The sequence below is a fragment of the Triticum aestivum genome, chromosome 5A (assembly GCF_018294505.1).
Source record: "Triticum aestivum cultivar Chinese Spring chromosome 5A, IWGSC CS RefSeq v2.1, whole genome shotgun sequence".
NCBI classification, from domain to species: domain Eukaryota; kingdom Viridiplantae; phylum Streptophyta; class Magnoliopsida; order Poales; family Poaceae; genus Triticum; species Triticum aestivum.
In genome coordinates this window covers 394,248,549-394,264,668 of record NC_057806.1, presented here as the reverse complement: position 1 = coordinate 394,264,668, position 16,120 = coordinate 394,248,549, and the positions used below count along the sequence as shown (strand labels likewise).

General features: G+C 45.9%; 2 protein-coding genes across 2 annotated transcripts; one reads left to right on the top strand and one right to left on the bottom strand.

Annotated features, from left to right (window-relative positions):
• Positions 1 to 8,574: 8,574 nt before the first annotated feature.
• On the top strand, positions 8,575 to 10,867 carry LOC123103576 (alcohol dehydrogenase 2). The gene is made up of 9 exons (XM_044525211.1): positions 8,575 to 8,744; positions 8,847 to 8,983; positions 9,087 to 9,133; positions 9,299 to 9,624; positions 9,726 to 9,808; positions 9,901 to 9,976; positions 10,128 to 10,189; positions 10,268 to 10,363; positions 10,452 to 10,867. Exons 1-9 carry the CDS (start codon positions 8,711 to 8,713, stop codon positions 10,695 to 10,697), a joined length of 1,107 nt encoding a protein of 368 aa, XP_044381146.1. The 5' UTR covers positions 8,575 to 8,710; the 3' UTR covers positions 10,698 to 10,867.
• Positions 10,868 to 11,325: 458 nt separating this feature from the next.
• LOC123103577 (uncharacterized protein At4g33100) lies at positions 11,326 to 13,676 on the bottom strand. Its single transcript, XM_044525212.1, has 2 exons — positions 13,359 to 13,676; positions 11,326 to 11,709 (listed from the first exon to the last, which is right to left on the bottom strand). Exons 1-2 carry the CDS (start codon positions 13,560 to 13,562, stop codon positions 11,593 to 11,595), a joined length of 321 nt encoding a protein of 106 aa, XP_044381147.1. The 5' UTR covers positions 13,563 to 13,676; the 3' UTR covers positions 11,326 to 11,592.
• Between the last annotated feature and the right edge of the window lie 2,444 nt (positions 13,677 to 16,120).

The following is a 16,120-nucleotide window of genomic DNA, read 5'->3' as shown; positions in this document are numbered from 1 at the left end:
TAGTAAAGTGACTCTGATTGCTGCCTTGATTCCCTTGACTGCCTTGATTGCGCTCTTGAAGAATTTGCATGATCAGCTGTGTGTTTGCATTGGTTGCGGCCATCACAGCTTGCCATGCCTCCGGAGGAGGTGGAGGTGGTGGAGGATCTTGATTCTGGTTCTGACTGGTGCTCTTAGCGGGAGCCATCCTGAAGAGGTTGACCACCGTTAGCACATAGACAGATAAATATTGAAGCTGAATCTAACGGAATGAAAATTGTAACATATAGTCTTCACATCCGAACGAAATGAACGAATGCATTCCTCTTCAAATGGTCACATATCCATAAATTGAGAAGCCACGTAGAATTAAGGTAGAGAAATAAATCAACAAGGTACGGATCAAGAACGAATAATCGGTAAGAAATCCCAATCTCAAACCAATATTCGTGGAAGAAGAACTAGAGCTACTAGAATTCCCACCTATGAAACTCCCGAACCTTTCCGGTTATGCAATCAGGTGTTGGGGATACAGGGGAAGCATAATATCTCACCCAAACTAGCAATTCCTACATCCAGCTGTATCCATCCTTCAACACATAACCAAGAAACCTTCGGAAACCATCTACCTCAACCTTCGAAAAGCATCCGTTATACAAGTTATGGCAATACTCCCGAACTCCCGCCCCAGTACTGGGTGGCGTCGAGGTTATCTCACCAACGAACTGCATAAAAGAGATTTTTGATGTCGGCGAAACATATCTCAAGTATTCCAGAATTGCAACGATAAAATTATGATGACAACACCTCAGAGCTCAACTCCCCGGGACACTTCCACTAAACCCCTGACAGGAGGCACCAAGTCAATGTTCTCATCATAAAACCATCGGAACGATTCCAAGATACTCGCGTGATCCTAAAAATTTTTTAGTGAAATTTGAGAAGAGAAGAGTCAAAACTCTACGTCAGGATGCCTTACCAGAGCGATGAGGAGACTGGGAAGTAAAAAGAATTCCTAAGCTCTCCGATATATAATTCCTAAATGACTCAAAACATTTTTCTAGACAGAACTCGGCCGCTAAAAACGATCAAGCAATGGGGCTCTTAAGGTCGGGGAAGGCTCTGATTACCAACTTGTAACACCCTCGATGCGACTATAGCTCCCACGTGTCGAGGCACGACTTAGAGACATAATCGCATTGAAGGCATATGTCGCAAGTTAGGCAATCTTCACAACATCCCATGTAATATGAATAATAAAGGGGAGATAACATAGTTGGCTTACACTCGCCACGTCAATCAAGTACATAAATAACATTACATCATCCAAACACTCATGGCCCGACTACGGCGCCAAAATAAAAGAGAACCCAACATGCGACAAGGCCCCGAATCAAACCCCAACTAGGCACCACTACTAATCATCGGGAAAGGAAACATAGTATCACTGAGAGTCTTCGTCGAACTCCCACTTGAGCTCGTACTCGTCACCTGGAGCGGAATCACCTGGACTTGCATCTGGAGTTATAGTATCTGTGAGCCACAGGGACTCAGCAATCTCGCACCGTCGCGATCAAGACTATTTAAGCTTATAGGAAGGGTAAGGCAAATATATGTGGAGCTGCAGCAAGCGACTAGCAAGTATGGTGGCTAACTTATTCGCAAAGGAGAGCGAGAAGAGGAGGCAAAGCGCGAGCGAGAAACTAGAGAGCTACCTGCGCAAACATTACTCCAACACCGTGTCCATTTCCCGGACTCCGCCGAGAAGAGGCCATCACGGTAACACACTCGGTTGATTCATTTTAATTAATTGAGGTTCAAGTTATCTACAACCGGACATTAACAAATTTCCATCTGCCCATAACCGCGGGCACGGCTTTCGAAAGTTCAATCCCTGCAGTGGAGTCCCAACTTAGCCCATGACAAGCTCTCACGGTCAACGAAGGAATAGACCTCCTTCCAAGACGTTCCGATCAGACTCGGTATCTCGGTAACTCAAGACACTTCGACAGGTTAAAACAAGACCAGCAACACCGCCCGAATGTGCCGACAAATCCCGATAGGAGCTGCACATATATCGTTCTCAGGGCACACTCAGATAGGTCAAGCTACGATAAAACCAACCCTCAAGTTTCCCCGAGGTGGCCCCGCAGGCTGCCCGGTTCAGACCAAGACTCAGAGGGAGCACTGGCCCGGGGGGGGTTAAAATAAGATGACCCTTGGGCTCCGGTAACCCAAGGGAAAAAAAGAGGCTAGGTGGCGAATGGTAAAACCAAGGTTGGGCATTGCTGGAAAAGCTTTAAACAAGGCGAACTATCAAGGGGTTCCCATTATAACCCAACCGCGTAAGGAATGCAAAATCCGGGAGCATAACACCGATATGACAGAAACTAGGGCGGCAAGAGTGGAACAAAACACTAGGCGAGAGGCCGAGCCTTCCACCCTTTACCAAGTATATAGATGCATTAAGATAACATAGCAATATAATGATATCCCAACAAGTAAATAAATGTTCCAACAAGGAACGGCTCCAATCTTCACCTGCAACTAGCAACGCTATAAGAGGGGCTGAGCAAAGCGGTAACATAGCCAATCAACGGTTTGCTAGGACAATGGTGGATTAGAGGTTTGACATGGCAATTTGGGAGGCTGACAAGCAAAAGGTAGGCATCGTAGCATTGGCATAGCAAGAGCGAGCAAACTAGCATAGCAAAGATAGTAGTGATTTCGAGGGTATGATCATCTTGCCTGCAAAGCTGTCAGAGTTGACTTGATCCTTAAGAGCAAACTCAACGGGCTCCTCGTTAGCGAACTCGTCTCCCGGCTCTACCCAACAAGACAAACAAGCAACAAGGATACAATCAACCACGTGCAAGACCAAGCAATATAATGAAATGACGATATGCTATGCGAGATGCGATGCGGGATGCAAAATGCAAGATATGATAGGAAATACATGAAGCTAGCCTCAACTTGGAATTCCAAGGGTGCCACTGGAAAGATGAGATGAAATCGCTTGAAAACAATATAAAGAACGCCGGAATCGGAGTTACGGTTTGGAAATGGCAAGCGTTTCAAAAATGACACCGGTCTGCGTTTTACAGCAAGTAGGCATCTAAATGCAATGAGATGAACATGCTACAGCACCCAAACATGACAACAAAATGCATGGCAGGGATGTACACAGGATGCTTAACAAAAGTCTAACACTGAGCTACGGCCAATTCATCCATTATGAGGTTCAAACAAGCATGTCAAAAACGCAAATGCAAAACAGATTTCAGACTTAGTGAAATTAACACTTGTCTGAAATTTCAGATCATGAAGCCCTCTTCGGAGCAGAAAAACAACATGATACATGACCTGATTAAGACAAAGAAGAACATGGCATGGAGCTACTCAACAAGCTTAACAAAAGACCCAAAGTGACCTGGGGCCAAAAGGGTTCATAAAATATACTAACGGGCACACGAACATACCTAAACCACAATCAGTTTTCAGACAGTGAAAACTGAGACATGCTGAAATATAACTCACGAAGGCATGTAAACAAGCTCGATGCACTCACTACGGTGCAAGTCATGGCAAGGCAAGCATACATCCATTAAGAAGGCACAAAATACAAGCTAGAAATGGCAAGAACAATGGCATAGCATGCACGGATCAACTACAACAACGCCGACAAAATCGCAAACGAGTTGACGATCTGCCCAGATTCACCATGAAGCAAAAGTAGAGCTCAATTGACTCAAGCTAGGGTTCTCCCTAATTGCAAGTAAAGACATGGATGGATAGAGCATAACATGATTAACAAAACTCCTTTACTGATCGTCCTCAAAAGAGGCACGGATCACTAGGAAACAAGCTGAACATATGGCATCATGAACTATATAATCCCAGACTTAGTGAAAACTACTAAGTCCCTGAAAACAGATTTATCGGGTGCCTCACTTTGCAAGCTTGCACAAGTCACCACACACATCCTAAAAATGCATGAGTTGCACATCTGGAAAGATAACAAAATTTTTGACAAAACATATGAAGGACTCACAGGCATATCATGCACACAACAATCATGGCAAAAATGACAAAAGTCTAAGATGAACTAGCAGATCTGACAAATAACTCACAAAGCCTCCTTCTAACAGCATCTCGGGCATCAAGACGAACTCAAATGAAAATGATGCAATGGAATGAAATGATGTACTCGTCGAGACGAACATTTTGATATACTATAAGTCCAAATCGGAGCTACGGATGCAAAGTTACGGTAGGTCAAAGTTTGCACAAAACTATAAGGGAGAGGGGAAAAAGTCAACCCAGATCTAGGGTTCCTCGCGGGCGCGCGAACCGAGGCGAGATCCGAGCTCGCCGGAGAAGACCTGTTCGCCGGAGATAGTGGCCGCCGAGGGGAGGAGAAGCCGGGGCGGCTCCGGCCGGCGTGGATGCGGCGGCGGCGGCGCGTGGAGGCGGCGGCGGTGGCGCGTGGAGGCGGCGGTCGGCGAGGTGGTGCGGCACGGCGGCGGCGGCAGTCGGGCGCGAGGCGGCGGAGGACGGCGGCGGGGCGGATCGGCGTCGGGGACGAGGTGCCGGGCGGCGGCGGCGGTGGCCCGGGCCTCGGGGGCCCAACGCGGGCCGGGCGGGCCGCGCGGGGAGGCGCCGGCGGGGAGGCCACGTGGCGGGAGGAGAGTGGCTGAGGCGGCGGCGGACGAACACGTCCGGCTCGCGCGGACATTGTTCGGCGGCGGCGAAGAGGTTTTTTTTTAGGGTTTCGAGGGGGAGGAGATCCGAAAACGGAGGGGTGTATTTATAGGCATAAGTGGAGCTAGGAGAGTCCAAATGAGGTGCGGTTTTCGGCCACACGGTCGTGATCGAACGCTATAGGACATGGAGCAGAGTTTGGTGGGTTTTGGGCCAAATTGGAGGGGTGTTGGGCTGCAACACACACGAAGCCTTTTCGGTCCCTCGGTTAACCGTTGGAGTACCAAACGAAGTCCAAATGATACGAAACTTGATAGGCGGTCTATCGGTAGTAAACCGAGGCCGCTTGGCAAGTCTCGGTCTAATCCGGAAATGTTTAATCCCGACACACAAAAGAAAGTTAGAAATGACCACCGGAGGAGAACGAAGCGCCGGAATGCAAAACGGACAACGGGGAAAATGCTCGAATGCATGAGACGAACACGTATGCAAATGCAATGCACATGATGACATGATATGAGATACATGACAAAGAAAACAACACACGGAGACAAAGACCCGAACCCGAGAAAATAAATAACTTAACGCCGGAAACGGCAAGAGTTGATGTACAAATAGGGAAAGTTACATCCGGGGTGTTACAGCACTGGAACAAATGTAATCTAATGTGCTTGTGAGATTTGATGGGGGATTGTTAGACTTTATGGGATTGGCCCACTAAATCTTGTACCTTGGTCCAATAAAATTATGAAATCTCATAGGAGAGTGGATTTTCTACACTGGGTGTAGTACACCCGGGTGAACAAAAAATTGAAAAAACAATATGAAAAAATTCGAAAAATTCTGAATTTTGTGACATCAAACATGATCAAATTTTTTAGGTTGTTACAAAATTTTATCCACAAATAACATTTGAGGAGCTCTCAGCAAAAAAACAAAATCACTGCTCAAAGTTTTGTGCACTTTTTAAGTAATTTTTTTATGAGAGCTCGTCGAATGTTATTTGTGAATAAAATTTTGCAAAAAACTAAAATATTTGATCACATGTGATGTTGCAAAGTTTCAGAATTTTTTTTCATACTATTTTTTTCAATTTAGTATTGACTCGGGTGTACTACACCCGAGTGTAGCCACACCTCTCCGATCTCAAAGGCCCACTTTATGTTTGTAAGTTTAGTCCCACTAAATTTTATGTGTGTAACTTTAGTCCCATATTATACGTTGACGAGATAACACTGCTACTCCTTGTAGCATGAGAAAAGAGAACAACAACACACGTTCATTCACTCACTCGATTTACCACGCCACACATGGTGCGCATGTCGTGTTTCATGAGTCAAATTCGAGCTTGGCTAATGTTAAGCACTCTGTTTGAAGAACTAAATTTTGCTTGGCAGTGCACTGCTAAGGAAGCTTTGGGTGTACATGTCAACACTCAAGCTCGTTCTGGGCACATTTTTTGCTTCCAAAGATTTCTTCTGCCATGTGTTATCAAAGGTCAGAACTACCAAATCATCATAATGGGTAATCTAATGCAATATGACCAAAGAACATAAACTGGTTGGTCTATTCAACTTGATATCCTAACCATTTAGATATGGAAAGCTATTTTCAAATTTCTTGATAAGGAAAGGTAGTACTTATGCGTACCTTGGCCATTTGTCCTGTCTAAGACAGCTTGTAGTTTCAATGTTGTTCTATAATACATCATTCCACGAACCAGACATTACAGTTGTATTAGGACAAACTCACTGCCGGTTGCTTGAAAGCCCTTGTCAAGACCGAGTTCTATCACCATAGGCAATCTCGTAAGCCAGTGGCGGAGCTACATGCATTGTTGAGGGGGAGGGGGCTATCACCATAGGCAATCTCGTAAGCCAGTGGCGGAGCTACATGCATTGTTGAGGGGGAGGGGCCTAATGCCCCCCTCCCAGATATTTAGTGAAGAAAAAAAAGGCTTAGGTTAATAAGATTGCACCCCCCCCCCCCCAAGATGTATATTTTCTCTTTGCCTCCCCCCTTGATTCTCTCCTAGCCCCGCCCCTGACGTAAGCAATCCAATTTGGATGAAAGATTGGGATGCAAGGGAACTTTCTAACGACTTCATATTCTTAGCCTCTGCTTTAAGTAGGATATCTTCATGCAGCCCATGAAGAACTAAATACAACTGCCCACAGAGGAAAATATAAACACCTACAATTGATAACTACATAAAATATGGACCCGGTAGAATAATAGGACTCGTCGTTGGTACTAAACAAAAAAATACATCCACTGAAAAGATTGGATTTAACCAACGTGAAGTTACAATGCAAGCGTGCACGACAGAGCGGGGGATGGAGAAAATATATTAGGCTGTTGAACTAGAGCCCCATTGTGGTGAAATAGCAGGAAAGCATCTGGCGAAGATCAAATCCTTGCCCTAGGCAGTATATTTCACGTCTGATTGTCTGTTCACCATTGCCATTTGCAACTTTGGCTTCAAATATTGATATCTGATTAAGACTACCAGCATGCCCTTTACCAATTTGAATATACTCATTGTAAGTTATATTTCCGCGATGCAATATGGAATTATAACCTGTAAAGTTAATGTTAAGGTGCAATTTCCTTCAAAATGACATGAAATTATTATTTCCAATAAAACAAATATTTAAATTACCAGCAAATGCATCCTTGCTTAAGTTTATGGTTTTAGATGCTTTCCTTATACCACCTCTTGTCAAATGAAAGATCCGGATGACCATAGTGCATCGTACTCTACAACCATTTTGGATCTTTTAGTGCATAAACATACTATCAGCTCTTCGGTAAAGATATGCATGGTATTTAATAGTATATGACACCCTAATATTCATAAAACGAGAACAATAGAGCGTCGGAAATTAGTTTGTGCCATCTAAGATAGAAGCATGCTTTCACCTAATGGGATCAGCGAGCAATCTATGTCCAATTGTAACAAAGGTTGTTTCTTAGTATGATATAAATCCAGCAACCAAAATATATTGCAACGGGTTTCCGCAACAACGCACGAGGTATCATTTATTCCCTCCGTCCCATAATATAAGAGCGTTTTTTACACTAGTGTAGCGTCAAAAATACACTCTCTCCGTCCCAAATTATAAGAGCGTTTTTCAAGCTATGTTAGCTTAAAAAATATTCTTATATTGTGGGATGGGGGGAGTAGTTAATTAGGGAAGTTGAGCATGACCCTAATGTCATTAGCAAAGAAGAAATTATTTTGGCCATGGACGATGCTGATTCTGGTTTTATGGCTGCATTTTATTACGTGTGAATGTGTGATATCCAAAAATAATAATATGAAAGGAGGCAGCAGTCTGATGTAAATAAATTCTACGAACGTAAAGGTTGAAATCACAACACGAGAGCAAGATCAGATCATTGAGCCAATTATTGAGGCCTTAAACTTCACGGACCACACAATTATTTTCCACGCACTTATCGCCTTGCTACCATCACAAGATGCTACGGTCCATTGCTGCAACAGTGTTCCCCAAGTTTTAGCCAGGCAACCAGTCCATTCCCACAGATATCGTGTCAAAAGCCAAATCTGAGAATAGTCATCTGAATGAACCGACTAAAATGATGTTGATTGACGCCTCGATAAAAATCAAGAAAAACTATCATAATCAAAAGAAGAAAACAATCTGCTTCATCAACATTAACACCCCGTCCTATGTCATCAACCAATCCGCTTCGTCGATTCACCGTCGACCAGCAGCCGGTGTATATATTTTTTCAAAAAAGGAAATCTATTAATATCGTGAAGATAACAATTACACCCAGTCTCTACACCTGCAAGATGTCGTAAAGACATCTAGAATGCACACAGCCCAAGAAAGGAAAAAAAAAAAGATCCCGCCACAGCGATCGACTCCTCTCAGCAGCCGGTGTATATATGTAGTTCGGTTCCTCAGTCCTCACCAACAGCTCATCAGTAAACCTGTGACTGCAAGAAGAAGAAGAAGAAACAGCGAGGGGGGGCATCGACTGAAGCTCTTGGAGTGAAATGGCGACCGCCGGGAAGGTGATCAAGTGCAAAGGTTGGTTCCTCAACTATTTAGTTTCCTATTCATCGCAGTTCCTGGAATGGGTGGATGGGATGCAACTAATAATGAATGGATTAATTTGGTTGTTCTTGGCAGCGGCGGTGGCGTGGGAGGCCGGGAAGCCGCTGTCTATGGAGGAGGTGGAGGTGGCGCCGCCGCAGGCCATGGAGGTGCGCGTCAAGATCCTCTACACCGCGCTCTGCCACACTGACGTCTACTTCTGGGAGGCCAAGGTATATATCTCATCCACAACATCTCACAGCGTTATCCAAATTACTGCATCTGGATGCATGGATGGATGGAGCAGTTGGTGATGTGCTGCTTGCATTTGGGCAGGGCCAAACTCCGGTTTTCCCTAGGATCTTGGGCCATGAAGCTGGAGGGTATCCATCCTCACCTTTTGCCTCTCTCTTAGTTCCCCCTCTCTTCCCCTGTTTTAAGTTTTAATTCGTAATTACATCATTGAATCTAGCTTGAATCCTCACCTGAATCATGGTTTATTAGTCCAATTATATAGTCATCCTGAATCCTGCATTATTCCTTCACAGCATTGTGGAGAGTGTTGGTGAGGGCGTGACTGAGCTGGTGCCGGGAGACCATGTCCTCCCGGTGTTCACCGGAGAGTGCAAGGAGTGTGCCCACTGCAGGTCAGAGGAGAGCAACCTCTGTGACCTCCTCAGGATCAATGTCGACCGCGGTGTCATGATCGGCGACGGGCAGTCCCGCTTCACCATCGACGGCAAACCGATCTTCCACTTTGTTGGGACGTCCACCTTCAGCGAGTACACCGTGATCCATGTCGGGTGCCTCGCCAAGATCGACCCCGAGGCGCCCCTCGACAAAGTCTGCCTCCTTAGCTGCGGTATCTCAACCGGTAAGAATCTATCTGTACAGACGAAATCCTCCCAGCCGACGAGATCAACATATTTGGGACGCCTCAGGGAACTACTGAGATGTCACGTTTCTAATTCACAGGGCTAGGTGCCACCCTCAACGTCGCCAAGCCGAAGAAGGGTATGACAGTGGCGATTTTTGGTCTTGGAGCTGTGGGTCTCGCTGTAAGTGATACTTTTCTCCACGAGATGTTCTTTCAGGTCGACGAGAATTGTGCTCATCTATATATAATTACCGCGCATTCATGTATGATCAGGCCATGGAAGGGGCCAGGATGTCCGGCGCATCGAGGATTATCGGTGTGGACTTGAACCCTGCGAAACACGAACAAGGTACGCATGATAATCTCCCACTGCCATGCCATCGATCTTCAGGAAGAAAATAAAAACACTCCATCCATCTTGGCAAAAATGTACTTATTGGTTACCACCGGAGCAGACTGACTGAACCTTTGCAACCCCATGCATGTCCATCGTTTTTCAGCTAAGAAATTTGGCTGCACCGACTTTGTGAACCCCAAGGACCACACCAAGCCAGTGCAAGAGGTACGTTTGTTCATGACATACGTACACAAGAAGCTTGTGTCAAATGAAATGCTGATGGTCCAAAAACATATGCCACAGGTGATCGTGGAGATGACCGATGGCGGAGTCGACCGGGCGGTGGAGTGCACGGGCAACGCCGACGCCATGATCTCCGCCTTCGAATGCGTGCACGATGTACATATGATGACCACTTGCTTCTTCTTCATCTTCTGCTTGAAACTGAATCCTGAAACTGATGCTATGGCCTGATGGATGGGAGCAGGGGTGGGGGGTGGCGGTGCTGGTGGGCGTGGCGCACAAGGAGGCGGTGTTCAAGACCCACCCCATGAACTTCCTCAACGAGAGGACGCTGAGGGGCCTCCCCGGCGTGGTGGACATGTACATGAGGAAGGAGCTGGAGCTGGACAAGTTCATCACCCACAGCGTGCCCTTCTCGCAGATCAACACGGCCTTCGACCTCATGCTCAAGGGGGAAGGCCTGCGCTGCGTCATCAGGATGGAGGAGTAGAGGTAGAGCGCCTGGCTCTTCACCCCTCGCTGCTATCGTACAACACACATGTATCACCTCTTTGCTACTCCCTCTGTAAAGAAATATATTTCTTTATTACAGATGAGGTACTTTTTTTTAAGTCATGGACTTCAATTCATTAAATAAACAGAAGAGGGTTGCTCGATTAATCTGCGGAAACTCGGTAAAAACCACCACAAAAGGGCACACCTGTCAAACCTCACTACCCACTCATAACACTGTCGAGGACGTAAGCCTTTTTTCTTGCAGCCAGAACCGCATCGAATTGCCATCCTCCGATAACAAGATTGCCTACTACTCTCTCCCTCCCATAATATAAGATGTTAAGAACAAATTTGGATATAAGATTCAGTTGGATATTTATGCACCATGCAGGAGAAGTGAGAACCAATTTTGATATAAGATCCAGTTGGACATTTATGTACCCAATTGATTTATTTCTACATCCATTGCCTACATCTAGGTTTTTTTATTTCTTGACTTTTATGCAACCCCCTCTCCCTGTCCACTTATTCGAAATATCTGTGACTTATTTCTCATCACAGCAAATGATAAGATTTAATCTACATCCCATCCTTTGACTAGAAGAAGCGTGCGTGAAACAGTGTTACAGAACCTGGACAGCTGATACTATTCAACTAATTTCATAATCCAGAACTGCTCAGTATTTACAAACTATTGCTTGGTTGAGTATACTTTGTAAGTTGAGTGCAATCACATCCAAGCAAATTTTACAAGTTAATCTCATGAGCTGAAATCGACATGATCCAGGGACATAACATGTATCCAAATACAGACTTTCTGGTTCACTCTATCAATCGTCTCCGAATTTTGATCAAGGAAAGAAATCGACCATGTTGTTAGTCCAAGACTGTCATTTTGATGGGGTGGCACCTTGTCGTGACGAAGAATCGGGATCAAGCTGGGCATAAGAGGGAGATGTTTCCGACTCCAGTAGGATTTGCCTGAGATGCTTGTCTTCGAGATGTTCCTAGACACAAGTAAAACATGGAACAATCAGCCATTAGACAAGCAAGAATCACGCAACATTAAATCATAGAACCTAAACCTAAATGGCTGTGAAATGCAAGATAATACAGATTGCTTATGTGGAAATGAAGAAAACAGGGTACTGGTGCATGTTGAACACTCATTGTTATGTACAACAGTGCTTTGTGATTATGTGAATGAACACAACTTCGTCAAACTCAATTTTTGAACAATCATTCTTGTAAAATACAGATATATGACAACAACATGGACAACTGAAGAGGCAAATAACAGACACAGGCCGATTTTTGAATATTTTTTTGAGAACTTTTATCTATAAACAAACTAATTAAATACATTCGGGTGTTAAGAAGGTTTCTTTCCTTGCAGTAATGGCAAATTGCTGCAGACAAAAACGCAAAGCTGTGAACCATCAATCTGGTACGATTTGATATAACCACCAATTTTATGCAATACACATCATTGCTATTTACACTAAATAATTAAGTCATGAAGAACAATCGACATCCAACTCTGCAAGTGAAAAAAAAAGACAGTCCGTTCAGCAATAGAAATTGGCAACAGTGGGTTTTCCTGAGAAATAGCAGATCTTTGGGTGGGTTGGCAGTCACTAAGCAACCAGGATGCCTACCAACCATGTCCCAAATTATCACCAGCATCGCACCAGTTATGACCAATGCTCCCTCTGTCTCAAAATGCAAGACGTTTTTTGGTACTATCATAGTGAAAACGTCTTACATTTTGAGACAGAGGGAGTACTTACCTAGAAAACAACCTAGCAGCAGCCAATAAGCAAAATAAGAACACCTGTAACTGCAAATGTTTTTAACAAGATCCGTTTTCGGTGTAGCCTGGGATGTAATCGTAGAAGGGTTTGATGGTTACTTTGGTGCCTTTTATCCAAAAAAAAAAAATCCGTTGTTGGTGAACTCTCTACAGACTGAGCTCCCCAGCGATATCAATTAACTGCATTGTCATGCAAATGCGATGGAACTAGCAGTCTTGCAAGCTCAACTGCTCCGACTATTCAAACAGGATACAAGGTTAATATCCTCTGTTTTCAGGCAATAACCTTTTTGGGTTGAAGAGTGGATAAAAATTAACAAGAAACAGCATCCTCGTTAACCTACATTGCTTGTCCATAAGTGCTCTGAACTGTCATTGCACAAGATGGCCAGATCCCACATTTGCAACATGAGGGCTGCAGCGCAATCCAAATCAAGATCATAAGCAACACAACAACTGACCGCCATAAGCCCCCCTACTATGATGATTCTCACATTCTCCCCAGAGTAACAACCTTAAGCGGTTAAGCCAACCCAATTAAAGAAGCGACATAATCGAGACAGTCTCTCAAAATATCTTCCTAAACAAGCAATTCCAAATCTTACACGAAATTTATACCTCCCCGGAATTACCTCGGCCTAGACTACAAGATCTTCATAATCAGGAATCCATATCTCTGGAAAACATCACCTCAGGGAGCCCCATCAGAGAAAACTAGGCGGTCAATGGCGGGGGGATCTCTACCGCGCGCATAGCAAACCAGCGATCCAATCTAGGTGGCGAGCAATGATAGCGAGCTGTGGTTGGGGCGGGGGGTGGAGGGGGGGCGTGGGCTAGGTTTACCTCGAGGCAGGCGCGGTACTTGTGCCAGTCGGCGGCGCAGTCGTCCTTGTTCCACTGGCCCTTGGCGAACTTGTCGGCGTACCACCGGTTGAAGCACTCGTGGTACGCCGCCCGGAGGTCGGAGCACGCCGCCGCGGCAGCCGACGAGGTGGCGGCCGCCGTGGAGGGCGTGGACGAGGACGGCTTGCCCCGGCCGAACACCATGCTTCTTCTTCTCCCTGGCCACCGCCGCCGAGTCTCGTTTTGTGTTCTCGCTCTGTCCTTCCCTGACTGATTCCCTCTCTCTCTTTCGTCCGTCCCACGACCCTGCGCAAAGACAGAGGTTTATTTACCGTAATCCGGTCATGACTCATGAGGCGTATTGGGGATATTACGTAAACCAACTCGAAGCGGATTCCAATTTCGCAAAGCCGTCCCGAACTTGCATACGCCTGCTGTATTATGTTTTTCGGACGGACGCCTCGTGTGGCTTTTAACTACTGTTGAGTTTTATTCACTGAAAAAAAATAGCACGCTATAGCCTCGCTAATAACGCACTATTGCGTATTAAGAATTGTCTCGTTAAATATATCGATATACAACATCTCGCTAATAGCACACTATAACGCGATATAGCACGCTAATAGCATATTCTAAGGTTACCGCTATTTTGCTGTAGCGCGCTGTTTTTTTCATTGGTTTTATCTCGCTTTTTGAGCATAAAATAAAATTGATTATTTTTGTTTTTAAAAAAAACTTCTGATTTGTTCATCAACTATCAAGGTAGTATAAAGAACACCAGAAATACAATTTAGATCCACGTCTATAGACTACCTAGCGACGACTAAAACACTGGAGCGGCTTAAGTTGCGCTGCCGTCATCGCCCCTCCATCGCTGGAGCCGGACAAACCTTGTTGTAGTATACAGTCGGGAAATCGCCATGCTAAGGTCCCAGAGGGCCAGCGTGCCAGAATAGGATTTTTTGTAAAAAGAGACCGCCTGCCAGATCGAAATGGCAAAAAAGACCACCTCTGGATCAGATTGGCAAAAGAGACCCCCTTGCCGTGGCGGCAGGCGCGCCAAGCGACACATGGCACCTGCCGCCACGACGCGAGGCGGCCGGCCCCGCCGCCATGCTGCCAGGCGGCCAGTCCCTGGCAACTGAAATCCAGGCCAGCGACGGAACGGAGCTGGGTATGGTGGGCCATGCCACCACATGATGAGGCGGCCAACACTGTAGCCCTGGGAGCGGCACTGTAGCGACGCACTGCTGCTGCAGGGCCATGCCACCACCCGTTGAGGTGGCCGGCACTGTAGCTGCTGCGCGCTGCACTGTAGCGGGACGAGCTGCATTGCTGCTGCTGCACATATATATAACCTTTAAAATAATTTGTGCATATATATTACCTTTAAAATTGTTCTAACAATACTCTCACTTATGATGAATCAATAGGTCTTTTCTGTAACTTTATCAAGTCAACCGAACCGCAGGTTGTTTCCTCTTTATTTCTATTTATCAAAACCCATATATTCTAGTGGACATGATGACACACGCAATGCTAAAATTAAAAATAAATTGCATCAAAGGTTGAACACTGCAATGTGTGCAGCATATATGCGAGACAAATTAGTTAATTAGCAATATAGTGCCAGCCCACGGCAGGCCGCGTGTAGCAGCAGCAGTGCAGCTCGTCCCGCTTTGCACCAGTAGCAGTTCCAGCCGCCTCAATTGGTGGCGGCATGGCCCAGCAGCAGCAGTGCATGCTACAGTGCCGCTCCCAGGGCTACAGTACCGGCCGCCTCATACAGTGGCGGCGTGGCCCACCATACCTAGCTCCGTTCCGTCGCTGGCCTGGATTTCTGTTGCCCACGACTGGCCGCCTGGCAGCGTGGTGGCAGGGCCGGCCGCCTCACGTCGTGGCGGCAGGCGCCACGTGTCGCCTGCCGCGTCTGCCGCCACGACGAGGGGGTCTTTTTTGTCAATCTGATTCAGAGGTGGTCTTTTTTGTCATTTCAATCCGGCGGGTGGTCTCTTTTGACAAAAAATCGCCAGAATAGCAACCATCGTCAATAAAGAGAAACGTAGATCGAAAGAATCCAATCTGTAGACACACGAACATAGGCTGGATCCAAGCGGATCCATCGAAGAAAAACGTCGACCGAATCTTGTGAGATCCGCCGGAGACAAACCTCCACACGCCCTCCGATGATGCTAGAAGCACCACCGGAATGGGGGTGAGGGAGTCCTGGATTATGGGGGTCCTCGGGTGTCCAGGTTGTGTAGCATAAACCGGACTGATGGGCCATGAAGATACAAGATAGAAAGCCTTTCCCCGTGTCCGAGAGGAACTCTTATTTGAGTGGATGGCAAGCTTGACGACCGGATATGTAGTTTCCTTTCTCTGTAAACCGACTCTGTACAACCCTAGGCTCCTCCGGTGTCTATACAAATCAGAGGGTTTAGTCCGTAGAGGTTATCACAAATCATATAGGCTAGACATCTAGGATTTAGCCCTTACGATCTCGAGGTAGATCGACTCTTGTAACCCGTATATTCATCAAAGTTAATTAAGCAGGAAGTAGGTGTTACCTCCATTAAAAGGGCCTGAACCTGGGTAAACATCGTGTCCCTTTGTCTCCTGTTACCTTTGATCCTCAGGCGCACAGTTCGGGACCCCCTACCCGAGATCGGCCAGTTTTGACACCAACATTAGTGCTTTCATTGAGAGTTCCACTGTGTCGTCGACGACGGGATCGATGGCTCGCCTTGTCATTAATGACA